This window comes from Melitaea cinxia, chromosome 12, assembly GCF_905220565.1.
Source record: "Melitaea cinxia chromosome 12, ilMelCinx1.1, whole genome shotgun sequence".
NCBI classification, from domain to species: Eukaryota; Metazoa; Arthropoda; class Insecta; order Lepidoptera; family Nymphalidae; genus Melitaea; species Melitaea cinxia.
In genome coordinates this window covers 6,992,552-7,012,368 of record NC_059405.1, presented here as the reverse complement: position 1 = coordinate 7,012,368, position 19,817 = coordinate 6,992,552, and the positions used below count along the sequence as shown (strand labels likewise).

General features: G+C 33.2%; 2 protein-coding genes across 2 annotated transcripts in view; one reads left to right on the top strand and one right to left on the bottom strand.

Annotated features, from left to right (window-relative positions):
* Positions 1-19,817, top strand: part of LOC123658188 (lysine-specific histone demethylase 1A-like) — a 194,331-nt gene that overhangs the window by 124,904 nt on the left and 49,610 nt on the right. The window lies entirely within an intron of this gene.
* On the bottom strand, positions 3,709-8,010 carry LOC123658185 (toll-like receptor Tollo). Its single transcript, XM_045593627.1, has one exon. The coding sequence runs from the start codon at positions 8,008-8,010 to the stop codon at positions 4,180-4,182; it is 3,831 nt and encodes a 1,276-aa protein (XP_045449583.1). The 3' UTR covers positions 3,709-4,179.

Below are 19,817 nucleotides of genomic sequence, written 5' to 3'. Positions count from 1 at the left end.
TAAATTCTCGACGCCTTCTCAGAGTTGTGATTAATGTGGTACACAGTGCGGCGTCGCGTTTATTTTTTCACCTCCGTGTTATTTTCTAGCTTAATTTATGAGCCCCTGCGACGGAGGAAACGTATGTGTTACTACCTGTACATGTGATATCATATTGTTTGATCAGCTCTATAGAAATGTTTACAGCGTGAAAGCTTAATATATCAACTCGCTTACTATAAATTACATTAAAAAATTATCTTATATAACTTTACCCTATTTATCTAAGCAACTACACGTACGTGTGACCGTACTCTTATTAGCTTATAAATTTATATCCTCTAGTAATTACGCGGAAGTATTATTTTATCTAATCAATTCAATTATAATTATTATGTGAAACATTTGATTAAATCTAAATTTGATTTATTAAACCGTGATTTGTATCTAATGTTTTCTTTTTTATAACTAGAATTCGTTATTATCTTTGTATGTTTAGTAGCTATTGCTTATCTAATAAAGTTATAAAATATGTCATCAGTAATCATGTTTTGAACAGACAAAAATAAGTTTTAATATTTTATAAACAATCTAAAATGGAAATTATTTTTTACTACAAAAAAAATGAATCTTCTTTTCCGAATTATCACTAAGATAAATCGATTACAGACTGTGGGCAATATAATGATATCTTACGGGCTTCAAAACATTTACATTTAACCACCTATAAAGGCATCTTGTTAAAATGCCGACGTACCATAATATATCGCGGTCTAGAAATACATTACAAAAACACACAAATTCCCATGTATCGTCGACAGAAATTAAAACCACGCCTGACAAACACATGAGGAGCATACGTCAGTGCTTTCTTCGACACTCACTTTCTTTTTAATATATTTCAAAATTACTTAGATACATAAATATATATTAAAAGTAGTTTAAATAAATTAAAAAACCTTTGTTGACTAAATTTTGTAACATGTTATCCAGTTCAAATTTATTCGAAATTCGCTCACAACACCGCAACCCGGTCGTTAGACGGGTATGTGATCGTTAGTTGGCACCCCTTCAAATAGTACCAATTTGAAAATTTGGAGTAAGCAAAGGATAACATGTGTATTATTTATAAAATATGGTTCTTTTATACCATCTTTCGGGACATATAACTAAAAAGCGTACCTACGAGTATATATCTAATAATTAAGATTTTTTTTAAAGTGAAAATTGTTTGTTCCTATTTAGTTCTTAATTCAGTAAACGTTTTTTATTTAATGATATCAGTAGTTTCAGCTGTAGATAGAAAAAGATTAGGGAATGTACTCGTACGTGTAATCATATTTATTGGCACTTTTTGTAATCATGTATTTCTGTAAGAAAAACTATTTAATTTTAGTTAAAGTTATAGAAATTCAATCAAAGCGCACTCACACATTTTTCTATCCACATTTCACTTTCACACATTTACACATATATTTGTCACTAAACTTTAAGTAGCATTAAAAGGATATAGCTCGAAACTAGAAAAATCTAATAGTCAAAGCGTTGATCTATTTTGGTTTAAAAGAATTTAAGAAATTTTCTCTAGTTTCATTTTAAATAAGTCTGATTGAACGTAGAACAACAATACCACTTATATTCCTGCATTCAAATGCAATCTCGATACATAGAAACCGCGCAATGCTTTTGTTCGCGTCTTCACTTGTTTCACACCTACTTAGGGCTGCGGGCGCTCGTTAACTCAGATTGAAGGCTAGCGGTCGATGGCCCGAGTCCTTACAGTATAAAAAACCTGATATGCAATATGCTTGCTTATGTTGCCGCTCGTTTAAATAACTCGGTTCACTTGAGTCTATTGCTAAGATTTATATTTTATCAAAGTGGGCTATATATTTATGCCTGATATAAGTTTGTGGCGTATCCACACATATACAAACTTTTTATCAGAACAATAATCAAACCTCATTTTATGTTTTTATATTTTTTATAAAAATATTTTCAATAGGTGTCTATGAAATATTTGTATTTTGAACTCTTTTTTGTAATTTATATTTACAATCTATTATTTGTATTATATATTTTGCTATTTGGACGTTGTTTCGAAAATTTGAACTGTCAAACTTGACTGTCAAATGTCTAGGTACCTTAGGTGGTAATCGTTTGAACGATGTAATTAAACAAACACTTTAAGTTATAGTCGCCGAGGTAACCAATATATTTAATTAATAAATATTTTAGTTAAATATTATACTATGAATGTAATTTAGGAAATAGATGCATGGTATTATGGACTTCCTTTACAGACCTACAAAGTCTTCAAGGTTAGAAGAAAACTTCTGCGATAAAATCCGTAAAAATTTATTTAAAATTCGCGTTCGCGTTTTTCGATTCGCGTAAACATTAGAAAATAATATTCAAGATTAAGGTCAGTCTTTAAGAGCACTTGATAGGAAAGTGTGTAAAAGAGTTAAAAAAGACATCGCCATAATTTGATCCGTTATAGAAATAAATAGGAACTCTATATATATGTAGCTCTTTAAAGAGGTAAAAAAGCTCGAAATCTTTACTTTATAAGAAGTAAACAAAGAACACATATGAAAACAGTTGCTTCCTCTTGTATGATTAGATTTAGATGTGACTAGAGATGTCTACATTTATATATGTTTTAAAAATAATTTTAAACGATAAATAATCTAAGTGTGGAATTTTTATATTTTTAGTCAAAAAGATCCTGTATAAAGAAATCTAATAATAAAGCAAAGATTACAGCTAGACATCAAGCCCTCATTAACTGGTGTCAGTCATAAAACGGACCCATCATACAGTATATAGGTAAAATCTTTGTTACAAGTTATTTCATTTTTATTATTTAAGTTCAATGTGTAACAAGTAAATTATAATAATATTAATTTACTAAAGATTAGAAATATTTCAAAAAGCAAAAAGAAATGATATTATTTTTGTACTACTATACTTCGATTTTTATACAAACTATTTTCATATTCATTATTTGACCTGTTAAATTTCTATTCCAAAAATAAAAAATAAATTAATTAAAAATTGATAAAAAAAAGGGAGTGCTATCCAACAATGTATTTAAGGATTAAAGTTAAATCTTATATCGCTTTAACACCTCTCAGTTTAAGTCGCAAAATTTGTCTATCGAATAATTCGGTCTAATAAGCAGAAATGTTGTCACCTTCCCTTAATCACTTCGATGCTTCAAATGTATCACAGTCATTGAATAAATGGGACGAATTAACTAAATGTTATTAGGTAATAATGTTTTGTAATATGTAATTTAACAAATGTATTTTAAGGTAATAAAGTCTACATCATATTTATTGATGCTGTTTAATCTTTGATTCGTTGATATTATATTAAATTTATATCTGTAATGTATCTCCTATTATAATTTAAAATATGTATAATTATTATCTTTTCTAGTTAGATTTCGAGAGTTAATAAGAGTCAGATATATTTCTTATTGGAAATTATCATTATATTAAAATAATAATAATAATATTACTTGTTAATAAATTAACTTTGTTTCAGTTATTGGTTCATTTTAATTTAATAATATTGTCATAAGATAGGTATGTATTGAAAATATTTTAAATGAATGTAAATAACTTTGAAAAGATTGAAAGATGAAGTGATGAAAGATTTTAAACATACTTGTTTCGTATTGAAGTAATTGAAATCTCATAACTGTTAAAGAAAACTAAGTTTTATTAAAAATCATATTTTATTCTCTTTATCACTTTTTGACACAGTCCATTTTTGAAATTTTACAATAAATACGTTATTCTCTCGTGACTAAATTACAAATGTACAGTAATACTAGGTAACCTAACTAGCTACAACTAATTTATCACAGATTTTGGCAACATGCCATTTTTAGTTATTTGTTTTACATAACTCAGTTGAATTGCATTAACAGTGCTGTTCTTATAAAACGGTCAAAGCTTATGCTTTTACACAAATAGTACATCAAGTTTTTAATTACTACTATTTTAAGTTTATGGTTGATATTATCGCGGTACGATATATTAAGCTATTTACAATTATAATATAAGACTATTGTATTTTAAAAATATATGTACATTACATACGATAACCGACTAGCCATCACAAATTCACTTTTAGAGTCACTTCGCACTTAGTCATTATATACACAGTTTTAGTTTATTCACAACACTACACATGGACGGAAAGGTTTCGGGGTGAGGCTCGGGATGGGATTTGATGCTGGGCGTGGGAAGGATGTGGCGGCAACACAGGATGAGCTCCATGTACTGGTGGTGGTGGTAATGCACCCAAATGGTTTCGAGGATGATGGTGTCGATGCATCGGAACTAAACCAGCTCCCGGACTTGGCATTCCGCGACGCCTTTGCTTATTAGGAACGTCGGGTAGAGCAAATCTTAATTTTTCCCAGAATAGTTTATCGTCCCATTTCACACACGTATTTGTTTTTAAATAAAGTCTTATATCGGGGTCGAGATCCTTTTTAGGCACGTTTCCTAAAATAACCACGATTAGTTTTTTTCTTCCACCGTTTAGCACTTGATGATGAGCAGATTTAAATTCAAAACGACACCACTCGGATTTTATAAAGTTTTCACTTAACACCATTATTGTACGACGCGATGATTTTACGGCCTGAATTATGTTGTCGGCTATATATCCACCAGCAGGGCAATCGCGATAATGTAAATAAAGCTTGTAAGGAGGATCTCCGTGTTCCAACATTGGTGCTAATTTTTCTGTCACCCACGTTTCGTCTTTCGAACTGTAGCTGATGAATGCGTCGTAAAGTTTTTCGCCGTCGTCGTTGTCCATGTCACTTCCTTTGTAACACAATCTAACACCAAATTTTGAGTGACACCACACTCTCATTTGCTGTCTGTATATAAACACAGTCACCACGACAATTAAGATAATAATAACTGGACCTAGAGTTGCGACCAATAAAGGAATGTAGTCTACTTCTTCATTAGTTAAAATAGTTTTAGTAGCTGTCAAATTACCGTTGATACTATTGTTTATACTAGGCATTCCAGTGCATATAGTTCCATTTTCTTCCACTATTTTAAATCCTGAGTTAGGGTCGTCAAACATGTTCTCATTATATAAATCGATATCAGTGTTATTAGATTTTGAGTAAATACACTTTACAGTAGATATATCTATTATTGAGTTTACACGTTTTGTCCATTCTCGGAACATCTCAGTGTATTCACAGTCACATGACCATGGATTATATGATAGTGAAATTGTAGTAACGGCAACATTTATTTGCCATACTTGCAAGGTCACTAATCTATTGTGCTGTAAGTGTAATATTTTTAATCTTGGCATATGACTAAACATCTCTTTCCCAATAGTTTTTATTTTGTTATTATTTAGATATAACTCTCGTAAGTTATCGAGACCGTTAAATTCCTGTCCTTCGACCATAGTTAAACTGTTATAATCGAGATGTAGTACTTCCAGTTCTTTTAATCCATTAAAAGTTCTATTGTGAATTATTTCTATATTTGATGAATTTAAGTACAATATTTTTAGTCGTTTTCTGCCTATAAAAGCGTGACTTGGGAGTATTTTTATGTCGTTACCATCGAGATACAATTGTGTTGCCTCCATCGGTATTCTTTCGGGTAGCATGTTTACGTAATTAGCATTAGAACATTCTACAACATTAGCTGACCATGATTGATCGTGATAACAAGTGCAGTTATTAGGACAAGTCATTTCACAATCGCAGGCATCAAAATCACAGCAATGGCATAGTGCAAAACAGTGAAATTCGTATTTACATAAAAACTGATGCGATGCGGCTTCAACCAAAGGTACGTACGCATTGCCTCTATTGTAAAGTAATTTACAATATATACTATCCAAGTCCATTAGTTTAGGTTGAGTTCTAGCTCTGTTTCCAGTATTTATTTTTTGCAGCCATTCCATTGTACAATCACATTCTAGTGGGTTTCCACCGATAAAAAACTCAGGCACGGTTTTATCTTGTGGCACGGCAGATATTCTCAACGAGTTAGGATCTAAACTTGTTATTTTATTTCCATACAAGTCGACTCTCGTTAAATTCGGTTTTTTAAAAAAGGTATATGATTGTACTTTTGAAATTAAATTATCATTTAAATACAACATCTCCACTGAATTAGGTATAGCACTTCCGGTTATCTCCGTTAACCTATTAGAACTTGCGTCGAAAGTACTAAGCGATAGTTGCGATTCAATTTCAAAGTAATTTCCAAGTTCAGCAATTCTGTTAGCGTGAATGTCCAACCACTGCAATCCAGTTGGAATCATAGCGTAGTCGAACCATTCTAGACGATTATCAGAAATGTTCAACCATACCAAATTAGGTAACTTGGCGAAAAGTCCACCGATGTCGGTCAAGTAATTTCCATCCAATCTTATAGCTTGTAAGTTTATGTTGCCATCGAAGGCACCGGCTTCAATTTTATGGATTTTATTTCGAGATAAATTGAGAATTTTTAGTGATGTCATTTTGTCAAATACCCCTTTGCTTATGTTTCCTATATTATTTTCCGTTAATCTCAATCCATACATTTGTTGCATTGTCATAAATGAAGCGTTTTCAATGCTCACTATTAAGTTTTCTCCAAGGTCAAGTGTTTTTAATTGAGGTATTTCTTTTAAGACCATTGGAACTTCATCTAACCTGTTTCCGTTTATATGTAAATCTTGTAAAGAAGTACAATTGCGCAAGGCATGCGGGTGTATTTTCGAGATACGATTACTGTCAATAGATAAGACAGATAATACTTGTAAACCCATAAATGCATAGCTCTCGATATTCGTAAGCCTATTATTAGATAATATCAGTGTGTGTAAATTTACAAGTGAGCTAAACACATTCTCTGGGATATGTTCTATAAAATTGTCCTGCATTTTTAGTATCTGTAAGCTATGTAAATCTCTAAATAGTGCAATTTCCATTTTTGACACTCTGTTGTGTGAAAAATCTAGAAATACAAGTCTTTTCAACCCTGAAAACGTTGAGGTGTTTATCCAGTCTGAAGTCAATTCGTTGTAAGATAAATCCAGGACGAGAAGTTGTAAAAGATCACTGAACAACCCTGGAGCTAACACAGTAATTGTATTATTGTTTAAATATATTTCTTTTAACTCTTTAGTGTCACTAAATAATTCAGGAGGTAAACTGGTCAGCTGATTGTCAGAAAACCTCATTGTTGTAAGAGATATAAGTCCTTCTAAAGCTCTGTCTGCAACTGAATTGAGACCATTGCCTTGAAGATACAACTTTTGTAATCTTCTTAGTCCAGACAGAAGGCCTGGTGGTATCGTATCAATTAGATTTCTCGACAGATCCAGTATTAAAAGGTTATCCCCACATTTTTCTGTGGGATGGCGATGTGCGGTTGAAAATTGAAAATGACTAATATCTCTCATTCTGTTTCCAGTCATATTCAAATACTCCAGGTTCCTTAACGAGCAAAGAGCTCCTTCAGGAAACGCTAACATGTTGTTTTCACTAAGATCAAGTCTTTCCAGATTTTGTACAGTTGTAAATGCTGTAGGTGTTATTTCTAAAGACATTGTAGACCAATCAGTATTATGAGTCCGTATTGTCAAATTTCTAAGCTCTCGGAGGCCAGTGAAGGCACTATCCGACAGATTCCCAATCTTGCAGTATTCGATGGTAAGTTCTCTTAATTCTATTAATTGGCGAAAACTTTCTGGCGCGAGGGAACTTTGGAAAAAAAGCGCATCACTACATTCAAGACGCAGACGCGCAGTTAGGTGTGGTTGAATGGCACTAAAATTTGTATTTTCTAATTCGCTATTTATGGTCCTTAACCGACATTGTAACGAGACACCTGTGTCGTCTTCATCGGTAGTCCACCGGCATTCATCGGGAGCTTGATATCGAGTTCCTGTCGTTGCCGATAAAGACGCACTCCATGCCGGCAAAACTGCGCTAAGCGCTAACAGAACGTTTGTAAACCACATCAGGCACATTTTGTTTTACTTTCACAAAAAATCACTTTAACCTTTGCATGGTTTTATTTACGACGTTCCATTGCAATTACACTTATAAGCATTATCGCTTCAGTATGGTAACCAACAGTAAGAGCGCACACGTTTAACCGGCCACTCAACTTTTATTCCGCGTAAGCACTAATTGGACAAGATCGTGTTTGCTACTCGGTAACAAAGAACGTGACGCGCGCTCTCGCGCCGATGTCTGGGGTGGAACTAACTCGGAGTCAAACCTGAGCTGCGCTCGCGCACAAGGCCGCGCCGGTTCACGCGTTCCAACAGGTAAGTCGACGCCCGGGGCTAAAACGTTCTAACTGCCTCACGTACAGCTTTACCTTTCGCTCTACTAGTTCCATGGAGCTGCTTGTCAGAAAAATAAACTTTACGCACACTATGCCGATTTGTACGCAACACAAGTGAGTCAAACCGCTTTTTGTGACGCTTAGGCATGCTTTTCTAGTAAGTGTGAGTGAGACAGAGATCTTTGCGGGGCAACCGTTCCGGGCATGGTGGGGGCTCAACACAGCTGCCCAGGTAGTCTGCTAGCGCATTACTGTGGCCGCCGCTTGTAGGCGCTGCGTTGATGAAATTGTATTGCGAACTTTTCTAATGATACTGTTAACTCATCGTACTTAATTAAATGTAGTTACTTTTAGCAAATACCTGACAATCTCTGTATAAGTTACCAATTAGAAAATATGAATTGACATTTATAATTACAGATACGTGATAACAATGTTGCATTTGTTTTACTCACAATAATAAATAAATATTATATGTTTAAAATTTATATTTTATGTTTAGTAAAAATATACGGTAAAGTTAAAAAAACAAAACGTAAACGATAGTAGCATCTAAGGTACACTCACATATTCATATAAAACTAAATGTATGTTAATATAACATTATATTGTTATTAATTAAGAACATTTATTAGCAACTTATAATATACTAATAATAATTAGATAAATAATATTAAACTTAAAAACCTGAAGTATATATATATACATAATATAATAATTAAAAAATATTATTAAAAGGAGTCCCTTTAGGCAAGGTTCCGAAGATACTGGCAGCGTTCCCGCTTTGAATAGCTAGACTAATTCTTTCTCCGAAGTAGCTGCCATCTCTTCGGTCTCCTGTGACTTCGAATAACCTTTTCGCTATTTCTTTAAAAAGTATTATAGCACTAGGACCCCACGGACCAAGGGTCTCGACACCGAATGGGACAAAATCATATTCGGAGCCTAGACCCCTGTATTTGTCTGCTTTATGTTTTATTTTTTAATGTTTTTTATGTTTTAACTAGCTTCTGCTCGCGACTACGTCCGCGTGGAATAGTTACTTTGAGCTAACTCGGGAAGCTCTCAAAAGAAAAGAAAAAAACCCGATTTTGAAACATTCTTCATTGTTGCTCCACTCCTATTGGTCTTAGCGTAATGATATATAGCTTATCACCTTCTTCGATAAATGGGCTGTTTAACACTGAAAGAATTTCAAATCGGACCCGTAGTTTCTGAGATTAGCGCGTTCAAGCAAGCAACTTTTCAGGTTTCTAATATTAGTATAGATTTAATCTAAAAAAAAAAACACTGAAAAGAGAAAGAAAAAAAAAAGACTATAATTTCACCCTGAAACGTTTGTTATCGATTTTTCTCTCATTGTACTTATATTTTTTAAGAAAAAGAAATTTCTTAGAAAACTAAATAGCATTTTTTAAGAATGCACATCTCGATTGCCCTTTATTTAAGTTAAACGATTTTAGAATAATTTCTCATCGCTCTACTTGCAACCCATCATCAGATTAAACGTCTAAACATTATGTGTTTTGGGAAGGTACTAATTTTCTCAAAAACGTTTTGTTAGTTTAATTGGGGTTAGAATTCAAAACAAATTACAATTCGCATGATTTATTAATAATGAAACACGCGTTTGTAGAAGATAGGCAATTTTATGGATACTATTATCACATTAATAAAAGATATTCGAAAGGAAATAAATAATGATAACGGTTTGCTCTTTCAATAAAAATTTAAATTTATACAACGTGTAAAAAAATTAAGCCGATTTTTTTACATTCTTTTAAAAGTTATCTGTTATAAAACTTTAAAGCTCCTTAAAAGTAATTATGTTGTTTTTTATTATATTTCAATTGATAATTATTAAATTGAAATTAATATTAAGTAAAAATTTAGAAAAAGTTTAATGAATTGCTTATGCTTTTATCTTGATATAGACCAGTGCTTTTATAGTCTTTGAAAAAACATGTAGTAAGGCCCAGGCTCTCCTAGCGCTTTCGCCCACTTCTCTATGAAATAGCTTTTGTGTGCTAAAGTTTTCTGCGGGTCACTTAAGTATATATAAGTTATCTTAAAATAGCAATAAATAGGCATCTACGTATATAATTTAAAGAAGATAGTATTGTACCTATACACTATTTTGAGAAAGTTATAGAAACTTTCTCAAAATACTATAGATGTCTTATTAAATATATTTTTTCCATTTTCCGAGCGTTTCTTTGCATTTTCTTAATCATTTACCATAGTAATGTATATTTTTTTACACCATCAGAAAGTAAAGATTTCAATAAACAAAAACACCGACTTTTAAAAAAAACTGATAATTTGACGTGAGTATTCTCGATAGAAAACCAGGGTGCTTGCTCTTTCGATATTCATTTCAAATTAAGGTGAAAAAATAAATATTTTACATCAACAAAATTAGTGTATTTGGGACATAAAAAAGTAAGTTTTACCAAGTTTTGTAAAAAAAAAATGTTTTTGTAAAAGATAAAAATCAAAACACAAAAAGTTGTAGATCTTTTCACTACCAACAGCTTTGCCATTGAGCTTTTTTCCATAGGACTTGTTCCATGTGATTTGCAGGAAATCGAGATAAACCGTTCTTCACCTTTAACCGGTGGGGGGGGGGGGGATTCTCGGCCTCAGATTGCCCGTAATTCACTTTTCCTTCCATTTTCGTTGTATTCTCTTTCTTTGACAATGAGTTTCATCTTACTATAATTTTTATTTTTGTTTTCGAAATCTATCTGCACTGGTATTAGTCATACGTCGTAGCTTAAATTTGAAAATTGTTTTATCCAAAATGACGGGGTGCATTTATTTATTTTTATACGTGTGTTTGTTAGGTATTAGCGTGTTTAAAATAATTGTGTTCTCTCGCAAACGAAAAAAAAACCGACTTCAATTACATCGACAAGTAATACAACGTAGATCGACGAAAAAATAGTCAAGCAACTACGCGTTATCAAAGATTACTCAAAAAGTAGTTATCAGACCTCGATAAGATTTATATGTGACCACATGATAAACATCAGCTTTCGATTAAATTAAAAATTATCAAAATCGGTACACCCAGTAAAAAGTTATTGCGGGTTTTCGAGAGTTTCCCTCGATTTCTCTGGGATCCCATCATCAGATCCTGGTTTCCTTATCATGGTACCAAACAAGGGATATCCCCTTTCCAACAAAAAAAGAATTATCAAAATCGGTACATCCAGTAGAAAGTTATGCGGTATAATACAACGTAGGTCGACGAAAAAAGCGTCAAGTAAAAACGCATTATTAGATATAACTCGAAAAGTAGTAGTTAGATCTCAAATAAATTAAAATGGGACCAATTGGCACACACCACCTTTCGATTAAAATAAAATTTGTCGAAATCGGTCTACCCGGTCAAAAGTTCTGATGTAACATACATAAAAAAAAAAAATACAGTCGAATTGAGAACCTCCTCCTTTTTTGGAAGTCGGTTAAAAATTTATATAAACATACTAGCTGCCTGGCGAACTTCGTACCGCCTTATTTTTTTTTTGTTAATATAATAATTACTTATATCGAAATAAAATATAGCCTGTCTTTCAAGTTGGATAAAACTGCACACGGTGATGAAAATTTGATTAAAATCGGTTCAGTAGCTTAGGAGTCCATCGCGGATAAACATCGTGACGCGTAATTTATATATATTAAGATATAATAACGATGACGTTATAAATGACGATATTTTAACATAATTTTATGTATAAAACATGTAAATATAATATTATTTGTAGTCTCAAAAAATATTTATAAAAAAAATCAAGGTGCGAAATATCCTTAGCACCTTTCCAAGTTATGTACATAGCGCAAATGGCTCTGTAATGGGAATCGTGTCCTGCGTTTTATAACATTGATTCAATATATCACGGGTCCTGAGGGTCGTTTGTCCGATCGCGTCTTAGCACTACAAAAGAGCAGCGGGTGATCCTTTGACTTTTTGTCGTAAGTGGATAGGCGTAGCTTGTATTTCACAAAAGAATAGATTGCCGGTAAATCGTGGGTTATTGTAGGCTATTTAACGTATGTTAGATGACTGTTATCCATAGCTCGTTATAAAGTGTCCGTATTCAATTTACGATATTCCGAGTCGTCACGCAACTGTCGAGATGTTAGGCCAGTGCGTGGGCTCGTGTGATTTGGGTCACTTGCTCTATCATGATTCATAGAGGAACTCTCAACATTTCAATAATAACTCATTGTTTTGTTAGAAATATGTTCACACCTGCCTTTAAATACTAATTGCGTCAACTTGGTAAACGATGTGAATATAAAAATATTTAGAGTGCAATTATTATCTCATGAGCTTTAACTATATGAAATCTAATTTAAAATTTACTTATCTATGTATTACCATTGACAAATGAAATGTACTCTATGTAATAACTCGCGCGTAATGACGCATCTCTTATTTATTCGTGATATCGTGCGAGTTCATCAAGCGAAAAACGATTCCTTAGTCGTTTTCCATTATGTTATTAATTTTTGTAATTTCGATACCTAATCTCCGGCGACAGGACCGATACCCGAACGACACTTATCTCGATGTCGGTCGACACGTATAATCCATTAAGTCGTCATTTCCACGCCGCTGATCATTCCTCAACTGCGCGTCAAACCCGCCCCCGAACGAACCTCGTCGTATTGTTTGCTACTGCCTCATCACTCCTTTGCAAGGTCCTTTACGTTAAATCACCGAAATTGTAATCTCGACTCTAAAACAAAAGCCATAACGATGACTAATCTCTGATCTCCGGTCGGACCTCTATCCCGAACGGCTAATGAACTAGTTTGTTATCTAATCGGTTACACGGCCAACCTATTAATAAATTCCCACGTAATTTTCTAATTAACATCCTGCCTAAAAGACTACGCAAGGAGTTACACTTAACAATTAATATTACCTATTCAACGAGATACTACATTTTAACGAATTAATCTTTTGTTTTTGTTACAGGTAATCAACTCTTGAATACGATAATCACTATGCAGGTGAGTATGTTTTCTCAGTCATTTGTAAACAAAAACGAATATCAGTGGTAATGAAGTCTTTTGCAATACGATATGATATTTAAATCGGTTTGTTCATCGTGTTTAATGCAATAGTAAGGTAGTTGAAAGGGTAAATCGTAAATAATTAGTATTTTGTTGGCGGTTCATCGACTCCAAAGCGGTCGTGTACCGTGTAAATTGAAAAGATTTTCCACGAGAGCAAAGAGCCCTTAGTAGTGCACAGATCGCAACACGGGCAATTTGGCGTGCGAGAGTCAACTGGGGTTCATTCGAGCATCCCGGCACCTGGCGTCCTACTACACTAGGCACCCTGCCTTGCGGCAACAGCGACGTAATAGAGTCGAATACACTACAAATAAACGAACTTAAAAATTATTTAGTCACTTTGTAGTACTGTCACAATTTTAATTTTATATACGTAGTTGTATGTGACGTAAAAAACTTGTACTTCTTGTTACTTAAATTTTACATAAAACTTTAAAAAAAAATAGTTTTTTGGTTTGCTTATTTTTGCCCCTGTCGAGTGCGAAGTGTTGCGTAATCTGTCTTCTGAAGCACCAGTCATCAATACTGATAATATATATTACTTTATCAGTTTCATTCCTTTTTGTGAATAACAAACCTCTATTCATATCATACTCCAGAGTCAGGGACGCAACGTGCCAACCAATAGGACCGGTTAGATTAGGCATTGTCGCGGTACAATTAGAAACTGTCGCGGCGCTCGGCTCACTTTGTTATTCGCAAACACTCGACCGCATCTGCGCTTCGGGACACCTCGCGATATATGGCATCTGCTAATTGCGACCATTCAATGTTAAGATATATGGGCGTTCTGATTCCATTTTGCGTTAAGAACTTTTAAGCATTTCAATTCTTGGAAATATTGAACTCGACAAATTTATAATGTCGAAATTATGATTTAGACTGTTTTATAGAAAGCTATGCACAAGCAAGCAACTTATTCAAGTTTAAAGCCAATAATAAAACCACAATTTTCTGTATGTATTCAATTTATCTAGCTCCTAACCGTTTCTGTCGAATGCTATGAAATAAATGCTTAATCATTACAAATCATTCATTTTTTAAATTATATTTCAAAATCTAGGAAGATAACTTTATAAATAATTTACACTAATGAGTATATGTATTTTCAAAGAACTGTATTTAGTCCGAGATTTGACCTTCACTTGTGACAAAGTTATTTTTGCATCGACAACATAAAAGTAGACAATTTTAATGTTTTAACCTCTCGTAAAATCGATAATTATAATAAAAACGCGTTAGTATTGTTCTTAACAAATTTTTTTTTGACGATTCGTCAGTATTATTCGCATTGTCTACGTTGACTTGCGATTGTGGAGCTGACTAATGATGTATGATTGATCGAACGCTTCGTTCACTAAGAGACATGTAATAGTTATCGGCTCAGGATGAGGTTTTTTCATACTTTATTAATGTGTAAGAAACTTTCTTGTAACTTTTTACAAAGGTTTAGCTAAGTCATTGGGAATTTTTTTCTTTGTTTGGAAATATCGTGTATGCTATGTAATTTTTTTTTATTGTGATGTTGTTACTATGATAAAATACACACACAGATAAGTAAACACTTGTAATTACTGGTAAAAATTGTACTAGATAGTAAATTTAATTTCGCCGTATAGCTTTGCTTACTAAATTTTGTTTTCGTAGCTAGAAATTAAATTAAGTACATTAAGTTCCATTATTTCAAATCTATTGTTGGTACATACAAGATTGCTTAATTGGAAAAGTCTTGTATTCCACTATGGAGTCTTGATAAACGTAAGATAAAATGTAGAATAAAAATAGAACGCATTCGATTTGTGTATCGAGTAAATTCTAGTACTTATCGGCTCTCACTGCGAAGCTTCGAACAAGGCAAAGTGGTCCGCTACTAGATACATATGATTACACTATGAAATAGAAATTCCATGTACAATGTTGTTATCCGCCGTTATCGAACATTCTGATTGTGCGTCACGTAGGGAACTATACAACGTTTGCCGCGCAATTATAAACGGAAGAACGTTATTGTGTAGAATTTCGTTCGAAGGTCGGAGGCAACCCCCGTCGAGAGATACGTGCTCCCTACTAAGAAAAATGTAACAGGCATCTTAGAAATTTCAATTGCAACCTTTGTTAGTTTCGCACTCGCTGCTTTTCCAATTTGTTCAGCTTGTGCCGTCAATGAGTATTCGAGATATAATCGGCGTGCCATTCGTTTGTATACTTGATTAAATTCCACCCGAATTTGTTTCTACATTTTAAAGCCTGATTTATTTTTCAAATAAAATAAATTTACAAAGTAAACGTAAATAATATTCTACAGTATTAGTGGTTTATACTTTTTATTTACTATCGTTAAATAATATAGTTGTTGTTGTTCATTTACGGGTACTAAATAATAGTTAACTTTATAAAATTATCGTGGTGTGTGCTAATTGACGATGGTATTATTCGTTAGAGCGGTAATTTATAGCGGTGCGACACAAGCCGAGACAAATTCGCTAGGAGCCGAGCCGGGTATTCGCCGCGCCTACTCCTCGTGACCAGCACTATAAATATCAAGTGTAAGAGAGACACAATAATGCACACCCCGTAAATGATTAATATAATACTTTTACGCCCGTACACAAACAGACCGTTGGCCTAATGAAATATGGCAACGTGTTCTTCTTCCCTGATAAAATTTCCAGTGTCGGTATTTTATTGCGGCGCGGGCAAGATAATTCAAGTCGGCCGGTGGAATAATTTACATGGTGGCCCTTTACTGGCTTAGGTGAGGCTACCGCGTTTTTACAATTTCGGTTACAAGGCGGTTAATGTATTTTAAAATTATCTCCTAAACGCTAGGTTGCGCTTCCTTACTTATTCCGACCAATGCAGCACATACTTACCTGCTATCCGATAGATACTAGTAGGTATGCTTTATTTAATCTCTGTTTATATTTTTTCTTAAATCCATAGAGCATAAGTAAGTGGTAAAACCATAGTGGCAATTAAGTACGCGTGTTAACAATATCTACATTTTAACTGAATTAAATTTTTCGTTTTCAGTTATTATTCTTATTTTTTATTAATATTCTTTTATTCTAGCTCTATGTACGTGAAATTTGAATAAAACTTGTTACTTTGAACTGTAATAATTTACGTAATAATTAATAATACACTCGATTCGGACTAAGCTTTTTTCATTTATACAAATGTTGATAGCATAAAATTATGTATGAGATTGATGTATTTTAGAACGAAATGTATGTTTCTTTGTATGTCAAGCAAAAGGAATTGCACGAAATTAAATGGTTCTTAACAACGTGTTCCTGGTAGAGTTGTTATAAAATTTGATTTATGTCTTATTTGATAGTATCTCAAACATAACGTAAATCAAATTTTATGTTATACGTTTTATCATCTATTTTAATGTAATAAAATGATAAATAATTCTCTCGCCTAAATGTGGCATAAAGTAAGTGGTAATAAAGGTGGTAAATAAAGTCGATATTTACCATAGTAGTCTTGCTTCTTAAATAGCACAACTTTACTTTATAGAAAATATAAAAAAAGTTAAACCATTTTTACAATAGATTTCATTGTATATTCTTAACAGTTGAGGCTAGTACCAATAGAGCGATATAAATATGTTTATAAAAAAAATTACAATAAAATCTCGCTAACAGTTACGGTATGCGGATCACGCGTCAATCAGGGCTTACTCCTCTGTGAATTGTTGTTCTATTCATTCGTTTTATTTTGGGCATATCTACGCTACCCAGTCGCACGTTACAATAGTAACTAAATAGGATTTTTAATCCCCATATAATAAGTAAACCTTTGACCGTGCGATCAATAAATATATTACTTACGTTAGGTTACTACCAAAAAATATTTTAGTTTTTCAAATATCTTTCAGTTGTATATTTATGCTATTGTTAATATATCAATAAAATTAATATAGATAAAATAAACTTTTTAGAGGTAAAGAGGTTATAAAAACAATGTTTTAAAATTTGCATTGATTCCAAGTCTATCGCGTAAAACATGTAAGAACCAAATGCGAACAAATAAAAAGCTTTATTAATATCATAAAGTGGTTAAATTTTATAATAAGCTGTGTTATTGCGAAGAGCGTGTGAATAAAAACTTAATATGGTTATTAAAGAGTACAAGCGACACGCAAAAAAAAAAAAACTAGTTATGCTCTTCAATTAGCCGTACAGATTCTATTCGATTGCTCCTAGCAAAGGGCGCGTATTGTGTTACTTATGGCATACGCTTTGAAACTCGACCTCAACTATAGGAGCCCTTTGTTGGAACTTGATTTGAATAATACATTAAAATGATGGCCGCCAGCTTTAATATTTATGAAAAGTAGGCCATTATAGGTAACATGAGATACGATTCGTTTTTCTTAAAATATATTTTTACTTTATGTTTTGTATTACTTTAAAATACATATAACAACTTTAAAGAAAAAAGCGATAAATGTCTCTTGGCGTAAAACTCGCGTTTACTTTAGAAATTTATGAATGGAAGGCACGTTCGTATAAAAAGTCGCGCATAATCATGCTTTACACGGTATTACAAATAATCCTACATCGCAAAGGTGATACGAAAGCGTATACGGCATTAATAAATTTGGTCAACAAAGGACTCGAAAAACCATTTAAGGTGGATACGCGGATTCGACCGCATTACGTTAGTGATATGGTAATGCGATTGTTTACGATAAATTAAACTGCAGATTCTCGAGGCACTGCGCAGCGGGGCTCCGACGCCCGCGCACTCCACGTGCATCGCGAAGTTTTGAGGTGAAACACCTCACACTTTTGTTACTTTGGTGTTATATGACAATATTTATAAGAAAATTATTAAATCTGATATGATATATAAGTCTTCTTTAAATTAATATATGAATCGAAAAACACACTTGTCTCTTTGATCAGTATAATTGGCGTTGCCTATTGTTCGAGTTTTTATATAAAGCAGTCAATAGCTAAAGACATTCTTGACTCGTTGACTCACCGTATAAGTGTCACTGTAGCGTCAGAAGAATTACCAGCAGTAGCCGTTCAATGATACACCGCGGTGTCGACAAACTTTTTATTAGATACTTTTCAACAAATGACTATGTTGCAACTCGTCTCTACTAAATTGACTAAGGAATGGTCGATTTAATACTCGACTTACATGTCTTGGTAATATATCTTATAGTGAATTGTTGATCCTTCAACATCGTGGCCTAGTTTATGTTATTTAATATACATAAATTGAGTATTCATTGTTATTAAATATTCAAATAGGGTACTGTAACGTTTTTTATTAAATGTTACTCGAGTAGAAGTCTTGTAATTGTAAATTTAAGTGAACAATAGTATGGTAGGTATTGTATTCGGTAGGTACGATTTCGATTTAATGGTAAATTCTTTTGAGACTCGAAAGTTTGAGTTTTAAATTTGGCCTTGTTTAGTATTTTTCTTATATGTACATATAATGACCCAAAATATCTTTTTAAATGCGTTCAGTCTAAGAATTATTACGCCCTCATTTTAAACAGGCGAAGAATTGCTTTGCGTGCTCGCATCGGCTATTACCTATTGTTTCATAGCGATAATAATATTGGCGAAACCGAGCTCCGACTGAACTACGTTCGATTGTTTCTCACACGGATCGATTTACATTTACTGCAGATCTGCGAGCGCCTGTCCCTCCCGTCAGCGTTTTATTTACTCCGTAGATATTACGAGGGTTAACGTCCTTAATTATCTTAAAATTTATTACCCGTCTAGTCTTATTTCACGACTTGCAAAATATTAAATTAAGAGAAAAACAAACAAATTTACGACTCACTCCATTCGCTTATCGCCAATTTGTGTCAACTGAGGCGTTCGTTTAATATTAATAAAACTGCTGCCCCTCAACCCTCCGCGTGCTTTTACGGTCGGGTTGATTGCGACTTATTTGAATAAATATGTCTGAGCGAGACTGGACTTTTTAAATTTATTTATCTGTATTTTTTCATACGGAACGTCGGATCACAATAAAGTGCATCGCCGTCGCGTTAGCGGTGACGCCCCGCTAGGACGGCGCATTACTAACGTAGATGACGTGACACTATTACAGCCCATCCTTTATCTAATACAATATGTCCTTGAATATAAAAACAAATTAAATGTTCGACATATTTCCAAGTTATTTATACGCCCCGGGAGACCGTGACGCCTGCTAAGCTTTAAGTATGTTGCTTACACGTTAAAGTCAAAACTAACTAAAATTTTTATGATTGTATGTGTGTATTAAACACAAATGTATCCACTTTTATAATTAGTTTAATTGGTCAAATGAAATATAATTTAAAGTTTTAAACCGAGAACAGACATTTATTTTTGTGCATGATGATTTCGGTAGTCGGATGGTAAT